General features: G+C 41.7%; 1 protein-coding gene across 1 annotated transcript in view; it reads left to right on the forward strand.

Annotated features, from left to right (window-relative positions):
- Window positions 1-27,274, forward strand: part of Dna2 (DNA replication helicase/nuclease 2) — a 193,535-nt gene that overhangs the window by 74,722 nt on the left and 91,539 nt on the right. Inside the window, exons 12-13 of the mRNA XM_080267024.1 lie at window positions 12,961-13,078; window positions 19,510-19,680. Coding sequence (XP_080123150.1) covers window positions 12,961-13,078; window positions 19,510-19,680 — 289 coding nt within the window. The remainder of the gene's footprint in view (window positions 1-12,960; window positions 13,079-19,509; window positions 19,681-27,274) is intronic.

The raw sequence follows: 27,274 nt of genomic DNA on the forward strand, positions 1-27,274 counted from the left end.
GTGCATTGGCCTTTTGAGTATGGTAGGTTTCTAATAGCTGTGGAAAATTATCCATTGGTAAGGTGGAACCAAAATCAGCAAAAAGCTCATAATTTCTAGCCAAAGTGTTAACCACACCTGTTTTTCTAGGTTTGACATTATCCATATTAATTGGAGAGTGTAATCAGCAACCAAAATATTAAATGCATGATATGGAACAAGAAATTTATTACAAAAGCTAGAAGAGAATTTTGTTAGAAAGCTTTGTGAACTGATGCAGAGTTTTGTGAATGTCTTTTGACTCTTGTGAGTTGTGTTTTAAGAAGTAAATGTAGATATGAGCAGTGATGAGTGTTGAGAGAAGGTAACTCGGTATGATGTGCTGATGAATAGGGAGAAGGACTTGAATCATTGAGGGAGTTTAAGTACCTCATTGTAATAATAGAAAAGCTAGGTAAATGTGCAGATGAAATAGAAAAGTAGAATGATGCAGGGAAGGAAGATGGCTGGTGCTGTGAAAATCTTGTACAAAGCATACATTTGATTGAGACTGTAAGAGGATTGCATGATGTTTAAATGACCACATTATGAGACAGTATGGGTGTAGTAGCAGCAGTAATAGTAGTATTCAATAGTTACAACTCCAGGTTCATCTAGACATGAACTCATGAAGCCAGTCACATCAGTGGAGTTATCCTAAAGATTTTGAGGCAGTGTTCAAAGATTAACTGTGTTATGAGAGTGAGATGTATGAGGTGAGCAACTGTTGTCATGAAGGAGGATGCACTGGAGTGTGGTTATAGAGGATTGTTTATAGTTTGTACCCGGTGTTGATACTGAAGCAAGAAAAGGTGCTTGGTGCATCACAGGTTGGCTAAGTGCACTGCCGTCTCCCAGGGTGGAGTAATTTTACAAGGGTGGATTTGTGATGGTGGTTTGTGAAAGATGCTGGTTTACTGTAGGGTTTGGATGGCCATGGTGGATGATCTTTGGGTGTGTATTTATAAAGTGTTGTGTTGGTTGGAGATGTAGAGATCTTATTGAGGCATTCTGTGTAGTGTTTTTTTTATTTTTTGAGTGACTACAAGTGACAAGCCAAATGGTTTCTTGTACACCAGGAAACCATTTACAATGGTGGGTGGTAACCATATAACCAGATTATGGCATCTGGTGGTTTAGTGGGTAATTAAGGTGCTCCAGTCGGATTGGGCCTGTGTAGGTTTATATCCAAAGGGTGGTTGGGGTTTATTGCTCGCATAATGCCACTCAGGGATGAGTGAGGCTGGTCACTCATCTTAAATGTCAGGACAAACTCGCCTAGCCCCGGGCTCCTACGATTTTCATGGGGCGGCATTGGATTGGATGGTAGATGGATGGATGGATAAAGTTACATGGATGAGATGGATCATGAGCTGAAGCAATGAATTGTATACCTGTCATATTAACATATTGATGTGAAGCATTGGTGTGGCAAGAGATTAAAAAGTTAAGAGGAAGGGCAGGGAAAATAGATTTATTGAGGAACTTGTCTGGAGTACATAGAATGGATAGGATAAGAAATAATGAGAATCATAATAGATATGCTAAGGAAGTCAGTCGGTTGTAAGGTAGAAGAGAGAAGTAGGAGATGTTTGGCTGCCTCTGACCCTGGGAGGTACAGTTCTACCATGAGAGTGAAATGTGACTACAAGCTTGATTATTAATGACACAATCATCTTTCATAGGTAGGAATCTCTGCCACAGGTAAACAGATTCAGAGTCCAAGCAGAGACCCTCTTATTGTTGGGAAAAAAAAAAAAAAAAAGTTTCAAAACAACTGGTTGAAAGTAGTTAGCTGGTTTTGTCAGTAGTTTAGCTCTCAGTCCATAAAAAACATCACTTGTACCCTGGCCATTGCAATTTGGAAATTCCTTTAGAAGAAGTAATGTATGACATCATTTGAACTTTCATGATGGGAGAGGATGATGAGATGATACTGAATGGTTAAATGAAGAGATTGGATATTGAATATGGAAATATGGAAGTTAAAAGTTCCTCTTCCTTCTGTCTGCGGGTGACTCTACAATGAGTGATAAGCCAAATAGTTTCCAGTACACCAGGAAACCATTCACTATGCTGCGTGGTAACCTTATAACTAAATTATGGCGCCTGGTGGTTTAGTGGGCAGTTAAGGTGCTCCAGTTGGATTGAGCATGTGCAGGTTTATATCAATGGGATAGTTGGGGTTTATTGCTCCCTTAAAGCCACTCAGGGATGAGTGAAGCTGGTCACTCTCGTCTTAAATGTCAGGACCAACTTGCCTAGCCCCGGGCTCCTACTCTCCTCATGGGGCAACACAGGATTAGATGATGAATGAATGAATGAAATGAAAAACCAAGCAGTAAGGGATGCCTTCTATGATGAAATAAGTAGAGTGGTGGCCAAAGAGGGAGCTGTAGACAGAAATGTAAATGAGCAGTACAGAAGTCTGGAGAAAATTTCTTGAAAGTTACTGATTCAGTGTGTGGATAGACATGGAGCCCTCCAAGACATTAGGTAACATGGTGGTGGGATGAGGGTGTAGAAACCACAGTTAACCCAAGAAGTGGGAATTACATTCCAAGATACCCAGTGTACGACTGTGACTTACATCACAGAAGTCATCATCATCATCTGGACCTCCTTTCCCACCCTAGGGCAGGGTGAGGAGTAGCAACGTCCAGACAGCCCAGGTTTGCCCAGTCCAATGAGCCGAGCTTCCATTCACCTATCATTCAATCCCCCAGATTCCTGGCTCTATCTGATATGTCAAAAACTTTCACCACATTCTGTAGCTTCACGTACAATAAATGTATCAGATAGAGTCAGTCTGAACGATGTGACGTTAAAAATGGGTGCCAAATCCCAGATCATGCATTTCTTCTCGCAACATTCATCCAGCCAGCTTGATCTCTTGTCAGTCCCCAACCTCATCGACTTCAATACCTCTCTTCCTCACACACCCATCCACCATATCCTCCCACCTTCTCCTTAGCCTGCCTCACCTCCTCCCTCCTTCAGCTTTGCTCAGGTATACCTTTTTCACCATTCTGTTGTTATCCATTCTCTCCTCATGACCATACCATCTCAGTACACTCATTTCAATTCTGGTGTCCACAGTCTTCCTCATTCCATATCTTTCACAAATCACATTACTGTACAGTATTTCATACCCTATCCACTTTCTGTACTCCACATACATTCCTCAGCAGTCCCATCTCCACTGCTGTCACTCTTGACTTTTCAGTTTCACATCCATATGTTAAAGTTGGCACTAACATTCCTTCATGTAAGCCTCATGCAGCTGTAACACTCAAGTCCCTGTTTCTTATAAAGGCCTTTATAGCACCAGCTACTTCCCTTCCTTGTGTCACTCTGCTTTCCACTTCTTTTGTACATGTCCTGCTCTTTTCTATCAGTATACCCATGTATTTGAACTCTCTCACCAATTCCAATCTCTCTCCATTCACTGTAACATCACACTGGGAGCCACTTTCTCTCTCAGTTACCATCATTTTACTCTTTTCTACATTTATTCTCAAGGTATGACACTCACAGACATCAGCAAAACACTGCATAAGTCCACCAAGTTCTTGTCCGGTATTTGCAAGTAGCACTGCATCATCAGCATACAACATATTTGAGATATTCCATCCATCACCATTTGTTACCACTGCCATCTCTCTCTCAGTTACTCATGTTTTTACTTCTCTCATCACCCCATCCATATATATATTGAACAACCATGGAGATTTCACACAACCTTGTCGCACCCCCACATTGATCGTGAACCTTTCACCTTGATGCCCATTTACCCTTACACATGCCTCACTGTCATCATCAAAGCGCTTGACGGCACCAAACAGCTTACTGTCTGCACCTTACATACGCAAAACCTTCCCAATCCTTCTCTGTCTACTTTTTCGTCTGCTTTTTCCAGATCCATGAATGCCATACATCAGGGAAGTTAAGCCATAAAACAGTTCCTCTTTGTTTTGGTGTGAATTGTGGTCAGCTGTTCATTTGTAAGTCATATGGAGGCATCAAGTTTACTGTATCATACAATAGCATACAGTATTCTCTTTCATCTCATAACTCTAAAGTTGGTTTCCAATTAAATGACTTTTTTTTTATTTTTTTTATTTTTTTATTTTTTTTATTTATTTTATTTTTTTTTCAGGTTAATGTCATGGCACAATAACTGTAGAAATCTGTATTGCCTAAACTACAGCATGTAGTGACCTAAAAATTTAGGAGCATATACTTCATTACATTCCCCTTCAGTGTGTATGAACAGAAGTGTAATACATTACCAGTAACTCTGAAACTTGTTCTTGTGTTGTGTCATGGCACCATAACCTTAGATATCCATAGCTCCTAAACTATAGTACATAATGACCTAAAAATTTAGGAACGTATACTTCATTACATTCCCTATCAGTGTGTATGAACAGAATTGGAATACAGTACTTTAAACTTTGAAAATTGTGTGTGTGTGTGTGTGTGTGTGTGTGTGTGTGTGTGTGTGTGTGTGTGTGTGTGTGTGTGTCTGTGTCTGTCTGTCTGTCTGTCTGTTTGTCTGTGTGTGCACGCACCACAGAGGTCCCCTTGAATCAGATGGTGCAGTTAATGGGTTAAGGACAAAAGAAGACTTTCCAGGAATGGAAGAAGGGTAGTAACAAAGAGGGATACTTTACATTGCTGCCAAACTTAGGGCCTGAAAGGAGGTATACAGGAGAAAATTTCAGCCTTAATGGCTTCTGCTAGGTAACCAAAATTGTGCCAAAAGGAAGAATGTGATATTTAAGATAGCAAATCAAATGAAGAAAAAAAACAAGAATGTCATAGGTGGCAGTATGTGAAGAATGATGCAGGAAAGGTAGTGGACAGTGAGGATATGGAAGACGCCTGGAGGGAGCATTATAAATCAGTTGCTGAATGAGGAGTTTGACTGGAACAGGGAAGGTTTGGAGTCAACGGATCCAATGTTTCACCCCTGGCCTTTGATTGATGCTGCTACTCTGAGCAGGACAATCGACAGGATGCAGTTGGGATAGGTGGTGGGAGTGTCTGGGTTGACTGGCAAGATGTTGAAGGCCTTAGGAGATACAGGAGTGGGTTTTGTTATTGATTTGATTATACTGTATATGAGTCTGTTATTCCAGATGACTAGCTGATGATTATGATTGTAAATGTGCATAATGGGAAGGGTGATGCCCCAGAAAGAGGAAATTATAGAGACATAAAAATTTCGGATCTGAATATGAAAGTAGTGGAGAGTCTTAGAAGGTATGATAAGGGAAAGAGTGAATACTGATGAGATGCAGTTTGGGTTTGTGCCAGGCAAAGGGACAACCATTTTCATTGTCAGACAGCTTCAGGAAAAATGCATTGGAAACAAATGGGAGCTGTACTTTGTTTTTGTTGATTTGGGAAAGGCCTTTGACAGAGTCCCTAGGGAGATGGTAAAGTGGGCAATGAGAAAGCTTGGGATCAAAGAGTGGCTGGTTAGACTGGTTGTGGCTATATACTGTATGTTGGTGCTCACACCCAAGAGAGAGTGAATGGAGATTTAAACGATGAGTTTTCCATGAATGTTGGTGTGCATTCGGGGTCAGTCTTGAGCCCCTGATTGTTGGTCATGATGCTGGTAACTCTCTCGCATGACTTCAGAAGTGCACTTCCATGAGAGATGTTGTATGGTGATGACTTGGTGTTGGTTGCGGAGAATGAAAGGAAGGCAAAGGAAAGATTTAGGAAGTGGAGAAACAGAATGAGGCATAAAGGTTTGCGAGTAAATGTGGATAAAACAAGAGTGATAGTATCTACGGCTGGTGGCAATAACGTCAAAGCAGGGGGAGAGTGGCCATGTGCGGTTTGCCATAAGGGTGTGGGAAGTAACACCATCTTGTGCAGTATTTGTGATAAGTGGATTCATAAGAGATGTGGTATTAGAGGTAGACTTTTTTTTTTTTTTTTTTTTTTTTTAATGCGAGGAAGAAGGAACCAAAGGCCATGAGCCCGCAGTAACAGTTCCCTCCAAGAGAAAAACAAAATACAATAGAGAGCCAAATTCAAGATCCGATCATTTTGAGATGCCTGGACACACTACGTTTGAAAGACTGGAAATCATAGGCAGCAGGAAATACAGACAGAGGGAGACAGTTCCAGAGCTGACCTGTTGCATAAATGAAAGACTGGGAGTAACGGTTAACTCTTGCATTAGAGAGCTGGACAGAAAAGGGATGAGAGTTTGCTGCCAGACGGGTGCTACGCGCCCGTCGTAGAGGTGGAGGAATGCAAACAGACAGTTCAGAGGAGCAGTGACCATTAAAGTAGCGATAGAAAAGAGATAAAGATGCAACAGTGCGGCGAAGAGACAGAGGTTGAAGGGAGTCAGTAAGAGGAGGAGAGTTAATGAGACGAAAAGCCTTTGACTCCACCCTATTGAGAAGAGCTGTATGTGGGGAGCCTCCCCACACATGAGAGTTGTACTCCACACAGGGGCGGATAAAACCCCTGTATAGAGTCAACAATTGTGCAGGGGTAAAGAAAGAGCAGAGTCGGCTTAGCACACCCAATCTCTTGGAAGCAGATTTTACAAGAGATGTAATATGATCTTTCCAAGATAAGTCCCGAGTAAATGAAACCCCAAGCATGTTCAAGGATGATGCAGGATTAATCTGAATATTATTAAACATTAGTGGGTATACCTGTGGAAGATTTTGTCGGGTTGATAGGTGTAAGAACTGAGTCTTAGATGCATTAAAGACAACCATATTATTTTTACCCCAGTCAGAGATATGAGCCAAGTCAGACATTAGGTGTGCCATAGCCTCATCCCGTGTTTCTTGAAGTAACTGTTGAGATGGGCGTTGCGGGAACCGAATGGAAAGGTGAAGGGTGGAGTCATCAGCGTATGAGTGGATAGGGTTAGATGTACAGCTTAGAAGATCATTGATGAATAAAAGGAAGAGAGTTGGTGATAGGACAGAGCCCTGAGGAACACCACTGTTGATAGATCTAGGAGAAGAACGATGGCCGTCTACAACAGCGGCTATAGAACGACCAGAAAGGAAGCTAGCGATGAAGGCACAGATAGAAGGATAGAAACTGTAGGAGGGCAGTTTGGAAATTACAGATTTATGCCAGACTCGATCGAAAGCCTTTGAGATGTCAAGTGCAATGGCAAAGCTTTCGCCAAAGTCCCTAAAGGAGGATGACCAGGAGTCTGAAAGGTAGGTGAGAAGATCGCCAGTGGAGCATCCCTGACGGAACCCATACTGACGATCGGAAAGAAGGTTGTGATAGGAAAGATGTCTTAAAATTTTTCTGTTAAGAATTGACTCGAAAACTTTTGAAATACAGGACGTTAAAGCAATTGTGTGGTGTGTTAGGGAGAGTATTTAGAGATTATGAGAGGATTGATCTTGCTGGAGAGTTCTTGTGCATGTGGAAGAGTTTTGTTATTTGGGGGACATGTTATATGATAGAGATGAGGCTAGGGTAAGGCGTAGTTAGAGGAAGTCCAGGGACCTGTTGCCCCTCCTGTCATTGAGAGGGCCCTTCCTCCATGCAAAGGGACCTTTGTATGCAGCATGTGTTAGGAGTGTATTGCTGTATTTTAGAGGGATGTGGGCAGCAATAGAAATGGATATTCATAGGCTCAAACATGCACAAATGATAATGATTTGATTGATGGGTAGTGCATCATTGAATACAAGGCCCAGGGGGCCTAGGTTTACGATTGATGAGTTGAGAGGTAGGGTGAGATTGGATATTATTGGTCGTGTGATGAGGAGGTGCAGAATGAGGTATTATAGGCATTTGGAGAGGATGGAGGATGACAAATGAGTGCAGAAAGTGAGAATTGTGAACGTGAGGTGTAGGGTTGCGAGAGGCAGGCTAAAAAAGGCCTGGGATGAGGTCATTGAGTGTGACCTCAGGAATATGGGCTTGGATGTGGGGGGCTCCCAGAGATCAAGCAGCATGGAGAGCTGCCATTAGGTGACCAAGGCCAATGCATGCAAGCATGTTGGAGCCTTTATAAATGAGACAAAAAGGGAGAAAGAATACTACCTAAGTATTTTTTGCCTATCTTATAGGATAACTAAACTGGGATGGTAATGGTGGGTGGGTATATCAGCTTCCTCCTTGTATGGACATAGGAAAATGGCAGTTTGCACTTTGCAGTACTTTGAGTACAAACATTCTAGTGTAGGAGGAGAGGGTGCTTATATAGGGTGTTTGTTGTGTTCTGATTCATATTGCAGGAGAAAGCATGAAGCTTTGCATAGATCTCTCTCTCCCCTCCCCCCCCCCCCCACCTTCCCCAACCCCAACTTTTTTTTTTTTTTTTTTTTTTTTTTTTTTTTTTTAGAAGAGGAAGGAATCAAAGGGCAGTGGCCTTCAGAGTTGTTTTATCCAAGAAAAGAGAGAGAGAAAGAGCCAGATTCAAGATCTGTTCATTTTGAGAAGCACGGACACATTATACGTAAAAGGCTGAAGGTCATAGGCAGAATAAAATACGGACTGAAGAAGACTGTTTCATAATTTACCTTTTCTGTATATAAAGGAATGAAAATATCAGATAGCTGTTTCATTCGAGAGCTGGATAGAAAAAAGGTGATAGTGCTCTGATGGACAGGTTCTGTGTACCATCTGTAATGGAGGAGAGGTGCAAGCATATAGCTCAGGAGAGCAGTATACTGTACATTGAAAAAGTGATATTAAAGAGATAAGGATGCAGCATTATGAGGGGGAGAGAGAGAGAGAGAGATTGAAGTGGGTAGTAAGAGGGGAGGAGTTGATGAGACTAAAAGCCTTTGATTCCACCCATTTTAGAAGAACTGTATAGTATGTGGCCGACCATATATGAGAGTTGTATTCCACAATGGCAGATAAGACCCCTGTACATTTTCAGTTGCTGCACAGAGGTCAAAGTCCTTTCATGCCCTAGATCATCCCCAGAGAGATAGTAAGGGATTGAACACACACAGTTTAATGATAAATAATAATGTTTGAGTTTAGATAATGTTTACCATCATAATTTTGAGATGAAGGAAAGAATTGTTCATTTTTATTAATGTTTTATCTTGCTGTCTGGACTCTACCTCACACCATCCTTTGATGGGAAAGGGGTCTGGATGATGATGGTAGAAGTTCTTACATGATCTATCTATCTATTGCCAGACGCCTCAATCCCGTTTGGGGTGGCCACAAACAAATCGCCTCCAAGTCGCCCTGTCCCCCGCCATTTCACTGCCCTGCTCCCAACTTACACCCCCCTCTCTCATATACCTCTCCACCCCATCTCTCCATCTCATCCTCGGCCTCCCCCTCCCTCTTCCCCCCTCCACCTCACTCACATACACACTCTTCGTCAGTCTTTCACCCTCCATCCTCTCCCCATGGCCAAACCACCTCAGTGTGTTCCTCATAACGCTTCTTATCACATCCATATCCACACCACAACGCTCCTTTATATCCTCATTCGTCAGCCTGTCTCTCCATGTGACTCCACATGCTCCTCTTAAATAACTCATTTCCACTGCTGTCACTCTTGACTTTTGTGTCCTTCCAACAACGTCCAAGCTTCACTTCCGTACGTTAGAGTTGGTATCACAATACTGTCATGTAGTGACTTTTTCACTTCCATGCTCACTTCCCTGTTTCTTATCACTGCTTTCAAAGAACCAGCAACCTTTCTTCCCTGCTGTACCCTTTCAAGCACTTCACCCTCCAAACCTCCATCCTTACTCATCACACCACCCAAGTACTTAAACGTACTCCCATTTTCCAATTCCTCACCATCCAACCTCGCTGTACATTCACTGACTTCACCTCTCTCAAAGACCATCACTTTACCCTTCCCTACATTCACCTTTAGATTCCGTTTCTTACACACTCTCCCAAACTCATCCACCAAGCCTTGCAGCTCCCCTTCATCTTCACTCAACAACACAGTATCATCAACAAACAACAGTACAGGGAGTTTCCAAACGCTATCCTCTCTCACCAGGGCCACTCCAACATCCACTACCCTACCTTGTACCTCTTTTATTACCCCATCCATGTACAGATTGAACAACCATGGAGACATGACACATCCCTGTTTCAACCCAACTTTCAAGGAGAAAAATTCACTTAGTTCACCATCCACACGCACTGCAGCCTTCGCACCATCGTACATACTCTTCACAGCATTCAACAACTGCTCATCTACTCCATATATTCTTAACACTTTCCATAATCCTTGTCTATCCACCCTATCATAAGCTTTCTCCAAATCCATGAAAGCCGCATACAACTTCCTTCCCTTCTCTAGAAACTTTTCCACTAAAGATCTAAGAATGAATATCTGATCTACACAACCTCTTCCCTTCCTAAAGCCTCCCTGTTGTTCTCCAACCAATTTCTCTGTTCTTTCTCTAATTCTGTCATTAAGTATCCTACCATACACTTTTCCTATTATACTAAGAAGACAAATGCCCCTATGATTACCACACACTTCTTTTTCCCCCTTTTCCTTTGCACAAGGGAATGATTATACCTGACTTCCAATCTTCCGGGACTCTATCTTCCTCCCAGGCCAATCTGCACATCTTGCACATCCACTGGTAAAAAAAAAAAAGTTGTCATGATCATTACACTTTATTTTGAAATTTATTAACCACGTTGAGTACACTGCTTCTCGTCCAATCAGCGAAGTTAACCCCTACACCGCGGGCTTGTTTACCAATGACTTGCGTGTGCCGCGGGGTTATTTGGGCTCCGACAGACTCTCAAAAAATATTTGCCAAAAATCAGTTATTAGTCCTAGAATAATAAAATTACATATGCTTATGGCACATACCTTCAGCTTTCTCCTGGAATGATTGTTGAGCCTTCGTCGGTTACCGTAGGACTTGTGGAGACCTCTGAAGTAGGGTAACGAAGTCTCCACTTTACACTTCCCGACAACCCGTAATATGATTACCACAGCCAGATACAAACACTATAAACACTATTCTACAATTTTCAAATAGTTTGGGATCCATACTAAAAAAAAAAACACTGTGAAAGCAATGGAAATTACGAGCGCGTCTGATCGTCGCACTGGCACTAGTTCGCTCTTGGTAGTCTGTCATTTATTATTCATAAAACCCCTCACAGTTTATATTTCTATTACTATATAACACTTATATATTTCTACAGTCTTTATTCATAAGTTTCCTTCAGTAGTATTAGTTTATTGTCACTGTAGGGATTCAATTTCTTTCAGTAAAATACGTAGCATTCACTTTCTCGTCCTGTATACTGGCATTGAGAGTGAATGTCACTTTCATCTTCACTCTCATAACTCATAGCATTCAGACATGCTAGAGTGAAACTTTCACTTTCATTACTCCTAGGGTATATACTCGTATTCTTATAATACTACTCATTTACATTTCTGTTTACGTTCTCTATTTTATTTACGTTATTTACATTTCTATTTTATTTACACTGTGTTGTGCACTGTCACTTGAAATAACTTATAAAACTATTTTCCATTGTTCACGTATATTTACATTCATTACTTTCACTTGCTGTTTACACATTATTTACAATTCCACTTGCACTGTTTTACTCAATAGAAAGATCGTAGTCACTCTTTTATCAATTGTCAGCCCTTTACCTCTTTCTACACGAGGTTTAGTAGGGGGTAAAGGTCACAGGGCCATTTGCATGGGGGTGAAAAAAGGCCTTGAAGTCAGCAAGAAGAAACATACGTACTCTCGCTTTGGAAGTTGAGAGTAACCTGATAACGGAGGGCCAGTGTAGAGGCCTGCTAAGGGGTTATTCAGAGTTACCAATATTACTTCTTGAAACAGCTAAGTCTAGCACTGATATGATTGGCAGGAAATCTAGACAATACATTATAAATTTGGTAGTTCCAGGTGAATGTAAATATCACTTAGGCTTCTCCCTTCCCTCCTTACATGTATATTTATTTCGAAAATAGATTAGAGGCCTACTTAGGAGATATATATTCAGAGCTACCAATGTTAGATCTTGAAGCATCTTTGTTTAGCACTGATATGATTGGCAGGAATAGACAATACATTATAAATTAGGTAGTTCCAGGTGAATGTAAATATCACTTAGGCTTCTCCCTTCCCTCCTTACATGTATATTTATTACGAAAATAGATTATAGGGCATATTTCAAGGGGGAAAAAAACAGCGAAAATTAGCGAACGAGTGCACGTGAGGTGTTGTCAGGTGATAATTAGCCAATTCCAGGTGTTTGGCACTCTCACTTACCTTATTTCTTTCTTGAATATATTATTTGGTATAAGAATAGGACATAGGGCTTATTTCAATGGATGAAATCAGTGGAAAATTCCAGGGAAGATTTACTTAGCGTAGCACGGCCGGGCAGGCGAGAGGATAGGGTAATGGAGGGGGGGTAGGGAGGGGAGTCAAGAACGGGGAGAAATGGCTAAATTGTCAACAATGGATGGGAGTACAGATGAGATTAGGAGTGCTGACTAGTGTTGGACATTGGCAGTACTGATAGATGATACAAGCCCCCACTTGGAAGCCCGGGTGAATTCAAAATAACATAGAATCACAAAAGCAACGCCCCGCGGTATGATCCCTTGCTCCCAAGCGTCACGAAAGTGACGCCCCGCGGTTAAGGGGTTAAGCAACGTTGGGTCTGGTTAGTACTTGGATGGGTGACCGCCTGGGAACACCAGATGCTGTTGGCATCCCTACGTGTCAAGTGGGGTTGGTGGAGGATTAGTGCCCCTCCCTGTAAAACAATTAACTCTAAGCCCTGGGCCACCCCGTTTGGGATACATGGCGTCTGGCAATGAATGAAAAAAAAATGAATTGCTGGTTACTTATTTATTTGTTTATTTATTTATTTATTTATTTTTAGTATAGTATCAGTATTGTTAGCATTGTGATGATAATACAGTCATGTTTATTACAGGGATGGGGCCATGGAGGAGGTGAGTGCTGGTGAAAGAGAGCAACGTGGTCTTCTCCAGCTGCGTAATGACCTAGTTCACCACCTCACAGTTCAACCCACATCACAGCCTGGAGAGTTGGTAGGAGCTGAACTCTATGGTACATGTAGTAGTGACTGCTGTCCAGAACCTCCTTTTTCTTTGTCCTGGTTCTAATGACACCTCCATAGTACATCTCTTCCAAATAACTCAGATATTTATTCTATTTTTCATAGATCATTATCTGATCTGGAGGCACCCTTGAGGGATATTCATGGAGACATTTTCAGCACAACACAGACATCAGGAATGGTGGCAGGAAATAATCATCTCAGAGCTAAGGAGGGTCCATTATGTCTTGTCTTCAGTGATACTGCCTCACAAAGCGTGATGACTTTCCTCCAAAGTTGTCTTATCCACTAAGTGAGCACAGTACTTGAATGAACCCTTGACCATGGGACTTTGCTAATGTGTGATCATACATGCACATTACATTTGCTAGTTCACTTTTCTTGAGTCTTTCTAAGCTAAGAAACATCATCTGGGGGTGTCAAGTATATACAGAAAAATACATCACTCTTCTAAAGGGATTAAGTGCACAGCAGAAAGCCTGTCTCACCACCCAAAGAAACCTCAGGTGCAGTAAAGAATTGGGTGATACTAATTTAATATAGTTTATTTAGTTATCTAGTTTTTATGCAAGGAAGGAGGATCCAAGGGCTAGAATTTTGCAAAATTGTTTCGTAGGAACCAACTTCGGGATCTGTTCATTTTGAGGTGTCTTATACATTGCTCTTAAAAGACTGGAGATTGTCGACAGAAGTGAAATATCCCGACAGAGGGAGTCAGTTTCAGAGTTGCCCTGTTGCTTTCTTGAAGGACCGAGAGTATCAATTAACTCTTGCATTAGAGAGATGGACAGCAAAGGGGTGAGGGTTTGCTGCCACACGGGTGTTGTTCACTTGCTGGAATGGAGGAGGAATGCTAGCAGACAGTTTAGGAGAGAAGTGACCGTTGAAGTAGCAATAAAAACAGGATAAAGATGAAACTGCAGCAAAGAGAGAGAGAGAGAGATTGAAGGGAGTAAGTAAAAGGAGGAGAGTTAATGAGATGACAAGCTTTTGACTCCACACTGTTGAGAAGACATGTATGTGGGAAGTCATCTCCCCCCCTCCTTTTCTACACATGAGAGTTGTACTCCACACAGGGGCCAATAAAACCCTTGTACAGTATAAAGTTAATAACTGTGTGGGGGTAAGTAAGGTTTGGAGTTGGCTTAGCACACTTAATCGCTTTGAAGCAGGTTTTGCAAGATAGGTACAGTGTAATATGATCTCCCTGTGAAAAATCCACAGTGACTGAAACCCACAAAACTTTTATGATGATGCAGGATTTAACTGGATGTTGCTGAATAGCAAAGGATACTCCTGTGGAAGATTTTAGTGGGTCGAAAGATGTGGCAACTTAGTTTTTGATACATTAAAAGCTAGAAGGTTACTTTTACCCCAAGCGGAAATATGAGCCAAGTCAGAAATTAGGTGTGCTAGAGCCTCACCCGGTGTTTGTTGAAGTAACTGCTGTGATGGATGCTGTGAAAAGTGGATGGAAAGGTGAAGGGCGGAGTTATCATCATACATGTAGATAGGATTAGCTGTACTCAGGTTATTTATGAAAAGAAGAGAATTGTTAATAGGACAGTATCCTAAGGAACACCACTATTAATAGCTCTAAGAGGAGATTGGTGACCATCTACAACAGCAGCTATAGAACAGCCAGCAAGGAGGCTTGAGAAGAAGGCAGAGGTAGAGGGATAGAAACTATAAGAGGGCCATTTGGAAATTAAAGATTTCTGCCAGATTTGGTCTCAAGTCTTTGAGACGTCCAGTGCAGTGGCAAAGCTTTTTCGAAAGTCCCAAAAGGTAGATGACAGGAATCGTAAAGGAAGGTGAGATCACCAGTGGAGTGTCCCTGGAGAAAACCACACTGACAGTTGGAAAGGTTATGTTAGAAAATATGCTGTACTTATTATTTTTTTATTAATATTTTTTTACAGATTTGGAAACTTTAGAAATAGATATTGAAGCAGTTGGGCAATACTGTAGTTAGAAGGCTGGTAATGGTCACCCCACTCTGGGACTGGCTGAATAAGAGTAAACTTCCAGGAAGAAGGAAAGGTACAAGTTGATAGACAAAGGCAAAAGAGTTTACCTAGACAGAGTGTAAGCACAAAAGCACAGTTCTTGAGAACATCAGGAGGAACCCCATCAGTCTCATATGCCCTGTTAGTACTGATGCCACTGGGGGCAGAAAGTACATCAATCGAAGAAACTTTAATTTCAGTCAAAAGGAAGACAGAGGTGGGAGGAGGTGAAAGAACAGCACTCAACTCATCTGAAGTGGAATTGGAGGAGAAAGTCTTGGGGAAGAGTTCTTCCTTTTCATTGGAAAAAAACTGCTACAGAGCCATCAGAATGGAAAAGAGGAGGGAAGGAGGATAAAGTGGAGATGTTAGAAATGTTTTGGCAAGGTACTGGAAGGAGCAGGAATAATATGAATGAGAGTTCAAACCATTTAGTACAAATGAAATTATTTTTAGTAAACTCTCAATCATCTGTTGTTTCAGTATCCAGCACGGCTGTCTTGGCTCTACAGTATTAAAGCAATATCCGGTGGAGTTACGCAACATCCAGCGCCAAAATGGGACTTAACTGGCAGTTCTGTGCAATGTCTAGCATTGAGGTGTCTCAGTTGACTCATAAGCAGTAGCCAACCTGCACCTGGGAAAATCCCAAAACTCATGAGCCAATGAAAATGCCAGCCAGTCAGAATCCATTGCGGACGCAGTTTACCTGGCATGCCGAGAATGCCACTGCACTCTCATTTTTGCTAGTAGATGTCGTAAAGATGTGTCTGTGTACTCTGCTCGTCAAACCACGTGTCCACAAAACCATAGTCGTGTGACTAACTCTGTGGTGTCTAACGGTATGTAGTTTGTTGTGATTTCAAAGCTAACGGCCTGTCAGTGCTCATTACCTAGTGCTGTATTGTGAACGTGGATATACTGAACTTAACTGTGTATGAGTGCGTGTGGTGCAAACCGGGTGGACCATCACAAGGCTAATGGAGCATTACGACATGCTTTGGACCATGTTGCTGAATATGTGGAAGAACAAGCACTCCGTCAAGATGTTCTTCCAGGTTGAGCATGGTGCAACTGTGCGACAGCATGAACACAAGATGATGGCCAACCCACGCTTTGGTGAACTTGACCAGGCCTGCCTGAAGTGTTTTGCCAACAGCATGGCAGTGGTGTGATTGTGCATCCCATCAAGCTGAAGGCTGCAGCCACTAAGTTCGCTGAGCAGCTGGGGATTGTGGATTTCAAGATGTCTGAAGGTTGGCTGATTCGGTTCAAACTTCGACAGGCACTCTAACATGAGTACTTCTGGTTAAGCTTTGGATGCAGACACAGAAGTAGTAACTGAGTTTCGGACAAAGCCATAAAACCTGATTGCTGTAGAAGGTCGATGCCTCAGTCAGGTTTATAACATTGATGAAACTGGTCTCTTCTTCATGTGTGTCCTGACTAATACCTTGGCTGACTAGGAAAAGTCGATACTTAGTCGTAAGGTGAGCAAACAGCATGCCTTTGCCTTGTGTTGTGCCTGCGCAACAGGTTCGCATTATATGAAACCTATTATATTGGGGCATGTAAAACAGTTATGTTGTCGCCTGGGTTGATGGATAGTCATCCAGTGATTTATTTCCATTTGCAGAAGGCTTGGTTGACAGCCAAGATCTTCAAAGATTAGTTCTACAATCATGCTGTGAAGGAAATTATCTGTTATCAGACGGAGAGTCCTGTCCTTGCCTGCAACCAAGCGAAGGCTTTGTTGCTTCTCGACAGTGCTTCCACCCATCCTTCTCAGACAGAGCTGGTTGGAGATGGAGGTCGTATTAGGGTCATGTTCTTGCCTCCTAATTTGACCTCTTGCAACCCATGGACCAGGGTATTATTGTGGCAACAAAGTGGTTATAACAGAAGAGGTTTATTGAAGACATGATGGCTCGAGGATGAGGAGGCACCCCAAGGCGTGGACAGTAAGGGGGAGAGGACCTTGGCTACCTCAGGCGGTATTCCCTCAAGTCTGCAATCTACAACTAGGCGTAGGCTTGTAGGGAACTCTCTGCACTCACATTTGAGCATGGTTGGAACAAGCTCCTCAAGGGTGAAGAAACCATTGCAGACTTTACCAGCATTGAAACTCAAGGCTTTGTCTGATACATGGAAGCAACAGGAGAACATGTGACAGAGAAAACAATCCACGATTGCCTGAAAGTGGACGAGGGAGACCCCTGGTATCAGACTCTGTCCAACAGGGAAGTTGTGGAGTCCATGACTGCAGGGGGCACCGAGGATGAAGGGGAGGAGGATCATGAGGTGGCAGAAATCCAAAGGCTCCTGCAGGTTCATGATGCAGTGGAAGTCCGTCTCGACTATTGTGAGCATCCTAATCAGCAGCCTATATTTACTGATTCCATGGCCATGTACCTGCGACAGGGCCATGAGAATTTGACAAAACTACAGTCAAGAAGGATCATCAGGCACCCCTTCATCACATCCTTTTCCCATCCCATGACACCTTCCACTCCATTGCCACAGCTCACGACCACCTCGCATTGTCCTCTGTCTCCCCAGCCTTCGACTTCCTCATACTGGCCTCCATCATCCCAGCCCTCTACTTCCTTATATTGACGTCGTTTACCCCAGCCAGGCAGCACCACGGCCACTTCTTCTTCACCTCAGCCAGGCACTTTGGCCATGACACCACCATCAGCCCCATTTTCTGTGGTGTCTCCATCTGAGGTCTCGCCTCAGTTGGAGGCCTCATTAGAGCTCCACCTGACACCCTCTGCCACTCCATCTCCACTACCTACTCCAGGACCTTTGGCAGAGATCGAGCCTCAGGTGGTGGAGCTGGAGTAATCTTTTGGGAAGCCATTTGCTATTAGACCACATGGGTTTATGTGTACTGTATAGTATTCTATTGCTGGGTGTACAGTTCTGCCCACCATCAATGCCAACACTTGATGAGTACATACAGTAGTACACTGTACAGTATTACTAATGTATCGTTATTGTTTTTATATGCTTAGTTTTCATCTTCTACTTATGGGAAAGTGTGGAGGATACAGGGTTGAGACAAATAGAATCACAATTCTGGCCCAAAGCCGAGTATGCAATATCCAACATTTCACTTTATTCAGCATAGGGCTTGGCTGAATTGCAGCTGTATAGCAAATAATAAATTAATGAGAAGAGTGTATATGAGTGAGATGGAAAGGAGGGGAGGGGGACAGGATGAGGTGGAGGGATGGAATGGAGAGGTATATGAAAGAGTGGGGATGTAAGTTGGGGGAAGGACATCAAAATGGCAGGGGACAGTGTGACATGGAGGCAATTTGTATGTGGCCAACCCATATGAGATTAGGGCATCTGCAGTTTACAGATGGAACATCTTGTAGATTAAGTGACATAAGAACATTACCTCTTGTACATCATGACTAGAATTCGACAGAGAATTCCTCACTTAAGGAAAGTGATCCAATTCATTTCATATACAGTATATCTAAGTTGTGAAGAAGTAAACCAAATTCAAAGAAGCTCTTCTTGCTCCACCATGCAAGGCCACACACACAAGCATTGGCAGTGTCTGTAACTCCCGCACAAGAATGGCAGCATATGAACTTCATGGAGAAAGCACACCATATACTGTATACCTGTGACTCAGCTTTATGAACAGACGATATCATCAGCCTTAGGGAAAGGTCTATAGTGCCATGCATTACATTTTATTGGAAACAAATATGGTCATACCTTCTCCTCAGGTCTCTGAATGTGGAATGATTTCACCTGTCACCACGTGAAATACGTGTGTAGTGTTATAAGATGGCTGCAAGCCTCCATCCTCACTGCCTCCCATTTCACTAACTACTAATGAACATTAGATTCTTGTTCTTACAGAAACCCAGTTGTTTTTAAACTAAATGAATCAGGTTAGCAACCATTTAAATTTTGCAGGGAGACTGAGTGTTTCAGTTTCACTAATGATTTCTTTTTATTTAGCATTATCAGGGTTTAATGTAGATAGGCAGTACATTTGTTTCAGCAGCAGCTAACATATCTCCGTAATAGTATCTTACTTCCAACCTGTGCTTTCAGAACAATTTTCAACCTGTTGTGGTCCCCTCTGATTGATCGTGCCATCCTTACCTAATTCACCACCAATTTACTCGTGTCACATTATGCATTTGATGTATAATTAGAAGTTCACAAGATACTCTTACTCTGATTACCTTTCTGACTGTATATATATAAAACTGCCTACCCCCAGGCTCCTACGCTCCTCATGGGGCAATGCAGGATTGGATGATGGGTGGATATATATATATATATATATATATATATATACATACATATATCATGCCCAACCAAGCTCATATAAAGAAATAACTGTGACTTCATATTTCAGCTTCCCCAGGTGCCTTCTCTCCCACAACCGATTGACTTTGAGAGAGCGTGTGTAAAATGTGCACACCTGGTGACATGTGCAGTGTATCAGGCAGGGGTGGAGAAAGCAGTGCCATTGGAACCTCACCCCATGGCTGCCCTAGTTCCTGCCACTGTTGCTCACTTAAAAGAGGTACTGCTACAGTCTTATCCATTGTTTCACTATTTACAGTACTCCTTTTTGGTGGTAGATGGCCATTATCCACTCACTTGATGTAGGGCTGCCTGCCTCATCCTTCACATTTATAATTCTTTTCCTGTATCTTTCGTCTTCTCTTCCTGTTTCTCCCATCCTTTCTGTCACATTTTATTACACAATTTTACACAGTAGGTGGCTCAACACTGAATGACAAGTGTAATGGTTTCCTGTAACCAAGGAAACCATTTACAATGCTGGTTGGTAAACATATACAGTAACCAAATAATGGGGTGATGTGGATCGTACTATGGTGCCTCTGTTAATTGGGTGGAGATGCAAATGTGGCATCCATCTGGAACCAGACATCCCCACTTCACCACGAGCCTTGTTGTGCAAAGGCACTTTCTACCACAAGGGATCATTTGTTCACTGCATAGGATGGCCCTACTAGGATGGTTGCTTGCTTGCAGTTGATGGATCTGCTGAACCAAATGCACTGGGGTGACTTAACAACTCCAGCAACAACAGTCCTCTTCATTCAGCGATTCAGTAGCTGAAAACTTAAACAGTATTTTTACTGTTCATTCCCCTCATCCAGCCAGCATAGAGAAGATATTACTCAAATGAAACTGCATTAACAGAGGTTCATAATAACTTTGCAGTGAACACCTGTAGCAGTATATCCTCCCTTGATCTTACTAGATTTGTCTGTGACTTTCTTCCTTCTTTCCTTCCTTCCTCTTTTTTCTTTCATTCCTTCATTCTTTCCTCTTCCTTCTGTCTGTGGGTGACTCTACACTGAGTGACAAGCCAAATGGTTTCCTGTACACCAGGAAACCATATATATACTATACTGGGTGGTAACCAAATAACCAAATTATGGCATCTGGTAGTTTAATAGGTAATTAAGGCACTCCAGTTGGATTGAGCCAGTACAGGTTTATATCCAAGGTGTGGTTGGGGTTTATTGCTCACATAATACCTCTCAGGGATGAGTGAGGCTGGTCACTCTCATCTTAAATGTCAGGACCAACTTGCCTAGCCCTGGGCTCCTACGATCCTCCTGGGGCAACATAGGATTAGATGATGAATGATGATTTAACCCCGTATGGGCAGGCAACTTATCAATTATACCACCGTGTGGGGCAGCATTTTTCAGAAAAATAAAGTACCGTAAAACACCGTAACTTCGGACAGCGCCCAAACTTCGGACGTTTTGCGAAAAAATGTAATAATTGAAGTTTATTGGAAGAGAGTGCGATATTTGCAAAAAATATTGATATGGGTAGGTAGGGTAATCTTTAAAGATTATTATGTATAAGTCCTATTAAACTAGCTTGAATATGTATGGGTGAAAAAAATTTATGAATCAAATGGTAAAAAAAATCAACATTTTTTAACCCTGCAAAACTTTGTTCACACAGAACAAACAGTTTCAATTGTAAGAACGTAATTAGTACGATTATATGTGGAAAAGTGTTGTAAGTGCTGGGCAGTAAACTATTTTAAAATATATACATGCATCATCTTGCTATGACAGTTTTAATGAATATCTCTGTATATTTCAAAAAAAAAATCCTAAATTTGAACAGACAAATTACTGGAAAAATACAGACAATAGATTGTGTGTGTGTGTGTGTGTGTGTGTGTGTGTGTGTGTGTGTGTGTGTTTTACAAGCACAGGCCTCATAGGAAAATGTGTGTGTGTGTGTGTGTGTTATACAAGCACAGGCCTCATAGGAAAATGTGTGTGTGTGTGTGTGTGTGTGTGTATGTGTGTGTTTACAACTACAGGCCTATTTGGGATGTTTGTTTCTGTATGTGTGTGTGTGTGTGTGTGTGTGTATAAGACTAAAGTGTGTAGCTCGTTAATACATTCCATGGTGCCTTCATAACGTGCCTGTGTGTGCGTGTGTCTATTGATTTGTGTGCGTGTTAATGGGTGTGTGGGTGTCATTGGAACCAGTAAGAAGTGTTTAACATTATAGTATGTTATTTCAGTATGCATTTGTTGAGTCAGTGAGGTAGCTACTTGATAATTAAGTGAAGTTTTGTTTAGGAAAAAGAGATCAGTTCCTCTTACAGTTTGGAAGATATGCAGTGCATTTTTATATAATTTTTTCTTCTGAAAAAGTTTCTGAAGAGTTCTTAGTTATATTTATGGCCAGATTACCTCACTACAATGTGATATGATACATCTTAATGTGATTTCAAATTATGAGCTCAAAAAAGAAGATATGTTTGGATATTTCTCTTTATATATGTATAACTTGGGCCACGAGTGCCCAGTATTTTTTTTTGGACATTTTTTTAAAAACTTTAAAGTGTCTGAAGTTTAGCCAGTGTGTCCAGAGACAGGTGCTATTAACCATTCTCATGTTTAAAGGGAAAATACTTGGATGTCCGAAGTTTAGAAGAGCTGTCCGAAGTAAGGAAATTTGTTCCTAACTTCGGACACTTGAGGGGGGAAAAAAAAAAAACGAGTTTAGCGTGGTTAATTTTTTTTATTATATAGATTCAGTAGGTACTGTCCCTGGCTACCACATGATACCAACAGGGATAAAATTGCACCATTTTACACAGAGTTATTCATTAAAACACATAAAAAATGTCTGAAGCTAGGGTGTTTTACGGTTTCAAGGAATAAGCCTAAACATACATAAATTGATGAAAATGGATGAAAAACGAAGGCAAGAGGTGTTACTTGCGTGGTAATATGTCTCTGCTGGCTGTGGGAGGAGGAGGGGAGGAGTGAGGGAGGAGAGCGGGCAGGCAGCTTATCACCAGGCGTGCCTGGGTCGAGGCTAGCAAACTATTCACACATTTGCTTTTTCTTCACCACTGAACACTGTATTCATCGTTTATGCTTTCTTTACACTATTCATTGTCTTCAAAATCTTTTGTATGTGTTTTCTATTTTACTTGAACACTTATAACAATATAACTTACATACGTATATACTATTTTTCTTGAACAAATATAACACTACAACTTATATATATATATATATATATATATATATATATATATATATATATATATATATATATTCAATTTTACTTGTTTCAAAGCTCGGGAGACTAGAGGGAAGGACAGTAGGTGACATGGATGCCTCATCACCCAATTTCACCAATAAGTTAGGACCGAAAATGACAGGACGTTACGTAACGTCACCTGCCTCCTCACACACGGACGTTACATAACGTCGCCCGTCTGTTAGGGGTTAATAGGGCAGCAAGGCTTATCTTTGATCTCCCCCTGAGAACTGCCACTACTTCGTTTCTAATTGAGTTGCATCGGCTGTAAGTAAAAACAGGAATAGAATTTTAACTATGTCTTGTGCAGTAACTTTTAAATTTCTTATGTATGACAAAAAGTTTTATGCTGAATTGTTAAAACTTCTGTCGGCATGCCTTTGTGTAGTATTGCAAAGTGAAAATGATGCTTTGCACCAAGATGAACCAGGAATTTTCCATCTATCTGACTATCTATCTCTCTATTGCCAGATGCCTCAATCCCGTACGGGGTGGCCACAAACAAATCGCCTCCACGACGGCCTGTCCTCTACCATTTCACTGCCCTGCTCCCAACTCACATCCCCCCCTCTCATATACCTCTCCACTCCATCCCTCCATCCCATCCTCGGCCTCCTCCTCCCTCTCCCCCCCTCCACCTCACTCACATACACTCTCCTCATCAGTCTCTCACACTCCATCTTCTCCACATGGCCAAACCACCTCAGTGTGTTCCTCCTAACGCTTCCTATTACATCCACATCCACACCACAACGCTTCTATATATCCTCATTTGTCAGCCTGTCTCTCCATGTGACTCCACAGGCTCCTCTTAAATAACTCATTTCCACTTTTCTCAGACTGATCATTTTCCTGTGTGGCCCATAGGTTATATAGTGGACTCTCCTAAATTGCACGTTTCTAAAAAGCGAACTCATAATACAGTAGGATCTCACCAATAATGACTCGACAATAACGGTAAGTTAGAATAGATACCCAGTTTCTATAATAACGTTTGGATTCACCTGAATAACGGTTATTTCGTGAATGCCAAGTTGTTGTACTGCAAATATGTCCATAACAAGATGAGGAATGAAACAGACAAACAAGATGTGATGAAGGAAATCGCCGAAAACGTGAGCAGTAGTGAGGAGATGGAGGATCCTCCCCTCGCCACCTCCCCTGACTCGCCCACCACCATCCCCTCCATCTTTGCAGTCTCACATGACTCACCTGCTCCACCTGGCATACCTGCAACCCCCAACATAATGACTGTTGTTGCATTCTGGAATGAATATAACTTTCAACAGGCCGTAAATTTCTTTGTCAGTGCCTGGAATAATATAACATTGGCAACCATTAAATATGCCTGGTTGGCACTCCAGCCACAACTCAAGTCTGCTGAGACAGAGAGAGAGCAGCCACCAGAATTAATGACTATTGGTTGGACCTGTAAATCAGATTTCAAGAAAATACCAGAAAACGTATCACGATTGAGTGAATGCCCACCATCAGTCACTCATCACTCACTCTCTTTCACAAAGCTAGCCAGCTGAGGAAGAACAACATAGAAGGGTTGAGCAGATGATGACATTGATGACACTGGGGACTTTTCTGAAGATTTTGACTTCATGGGGTTTGATGAAGTGTTGATGGCACTGGGTGACCCTGGCGTGAGAGGCAGGAGTGGGGACAAGGCCAACGAGGTGTCAGGGGATATGCTGCAGTAGCGTCCATGCGCAAGCCTCGAAACAATCATCATACCAAACACCTCATAACTCCTTTAAGGTGAGTTTTATATTACTCATGATGATTTAATAACTAATCTTATTACTTCAGCTTAAAAAAGTAGTGATAAGAGGGCTCCAGGTGGGAAAAGTTGATAAAAGTCCTGGAGTGGCGGCACCAGTAAACCCTTTATACATGTATTTTAATATCATGCAAATAATGTTTCGCTATTAACGGCGTTTTTCTGGCACCAATTAGACTTTATTGCCGAGATCCTATTGTGCACAGCAACAGTTTGCAATATCAGTAATTTGCGGAGGTTACACATAATTTGCAATTGCAACCTTGAAAGTGAAGGTTTTCCAATGCATTTTTTAACATCTGTTAGTTATGCTTTGTTTGCATAAATGATGGTTCCTTATTAAGTAAAGCTGTATGAAAATGAGATTTTCCTCTTTATACAGTATCAGATAGGCAAATTTGATATGAAGATCTGGGACGAACTGCCAGATGATGCTAGAACGATTAACAATAGCAGTGTTTACTTATTTTGCCTGCAGTTTTTAAGTTCAGTGGAAGTTTGTTTGAATTTAAACATTGTCATTCTTCTTGATATCTGTAATTGCGGGAAAATGGTTTCCATTGGGATATTATTTAGGCGTACCCCCCTATGTGGGTGTTGGCTAAATAGTGTACATGAAACTTGCCTTTCAAAGCCGACGACACTCACTTGCGGACCAGCTTGCTCTCTTCTCCTAAATATCTCATAATTTCCTTCCTGGTGGATTACAAGGGAGTCACTTTCTCTATAATAATTCTTCCATATACCTTCCCTACCACACTTAATAAACGTATGCCACAATAATTCTTGCACTCACTCCGTTCACCTTTATTTTTGTACAGAGGTACAATCACAGCCTTTTTCCACTCTGCAGACAGTTTCACTCATCCATGCCTTCTTACATATCTCCAACAAGCACTTCATTCCATTCTCTCCACTACATTTAAGCATCTCTGCATACACCTCATCAGCCCCAGCTGCTTTCCCATTTTTCAGCCACTTCACAGCACTCTTCACCTGTGCGAGTGTCACGTCTCCTGGCACTGCATTCCTTCTCTGCACACCTCCAAAACCATTCATGTTTACAGCTGCTCTGCTCTCTCTATCCCCATTCATCAGGCTTTCAAAATATTCTTTCCATCTGGTCCTTACTTCATCTCCATGGGTTAATAATCTACCACCTGCATCCTTCACATCATCTCATTTCTTTCCGCTTTCACTTCTACATTTCCGCACCTCTTTCCAGAATAACTTTGTATTTTCAGAGTAGTTTCCATTCACTTTTCTTCCTAGATCCTCTTTTACCTCCTTCTTTTTCCTCTTCACTTGTCTCTTTACATGCTTCTTGCTCTCAACATATTCAGTTCTTATTTCAACTGAACCCCTGTCCTGTAACCACTTTAGCCACTTCCTCTTTTCCTCCACTTCTCTCTTTACCTCCTCATCCCACCATGCCGTACCTTGCTTCTTTGTTGTTACTCTTGCTACACCAGGCACTGCTTTAGCATTCCCAACTAAGCAGTCCCTATATGCATTCCACAGTCTGTCCAGATCCATTTCATTCCAATTCAGTAATTCTAACTCGTCCACATTGATCGAGGTTGTACCCTCAACCTTCTCTTCGCAAGTACAAGGAATGACACCAAAACTGCTGTCTTGAAGATGTTGCCAGAGGTGAGATCCTCTGTTGTAGAACAGGGCAATTATATCTATATGGATCTTACAAGATGCCACGCTTTTGACAGATTCTGGGTTCACAGTGTCATCACTCTCAAGGCTTTGGTCATACATCTGAGAGATGTTCTAGAAAAAATGATGAACCTAAATGTGTTTTTTGTACTGGAGCCCATAAATCTAAGGATTGTAGTAACAAAAATTCTCCCAAATGCATCAACTGCTCTTCCTTAAGACTTTGAGATGCTAATTCAAATTCACAGTCAGTTACCCATTTTGCATCAAGTAGAGACTGCCCAGTTATGATTTCTCATAGGATTAGATTGATTGAAAACACCAATTTTGACCATTCAAAAATCTGCCTATGTCCCTCTTGAACCAGTTAAGGATGGGTCTTTTAAATATTCGTTCCATCCATAATAAGATGGACTATATTAATGAAACTCTAAATCAGCACGAGTTTGACATTTTGTGCATGACTGAAACCTGGTTGTATGAGTCTGATATCAATATTATTTGTAGTGCTTTGCCTTGGATACATTCTGTTGTAAGTATTCGCAGGCCTGCTGCTGACTGTCCGGGAGGATGTGTAGCACTCATCTACTTCGCAGCACTTGCAACGTTTCTCTCATAGACTCAGACCTGACCCCATCTTCATTTGAATTTATGGAAGTATTAATGAATTTCCATCAGAAAACCATTAGGATTGCAATTGTCTTTCGACCAGGTCATCCAGGCACAGATTGAGGGTTTTTGGAGGAGTTTGGGCATTTTCTTGAAGTGTTTTCTCTTCATTCTTGAGGACTTCTTGTTTGTGGTGATTTCAGTCATTGGGTTGACAGCCCAGAGTCAAAACCATTTTCTTCAGAATTCCTTGAGTTGATCACTCAGAACAATGTTTTCAGTCATGTGAATAATCCAACTCATGTCTCAGGACATGTCCTTGACTTTATGTTGTCGCCTGTTGGTTGCAGTTTCGTATCGGATGTGGAGGTTGACTCAGTTGACCCCCTTATCTCTGATCATGCTCTGATCACTCTTAGTTTTGATGTCCCAAAATCCCCTTCCTATAAAAGGTCATCAGGTTCAGAAATTACAGGAATGTTGACCG

This window comes from Coenobita brevimanus, chromosome 23 (genome assembly GCF_032717465.1).
Source record: "Coenobita brevimanus isolate Jiangsu-jjx chromosome 23, ASM3271746v2, whole genome shotgun sequence".
NCBI classification, from domain to species: domain Eukaryota; kingdom Metazoa; phylum Arthropoda; class Malacostraca; order Decapoda; family Coenobitidae; genus Coenobita; species Coenobita brevimanus.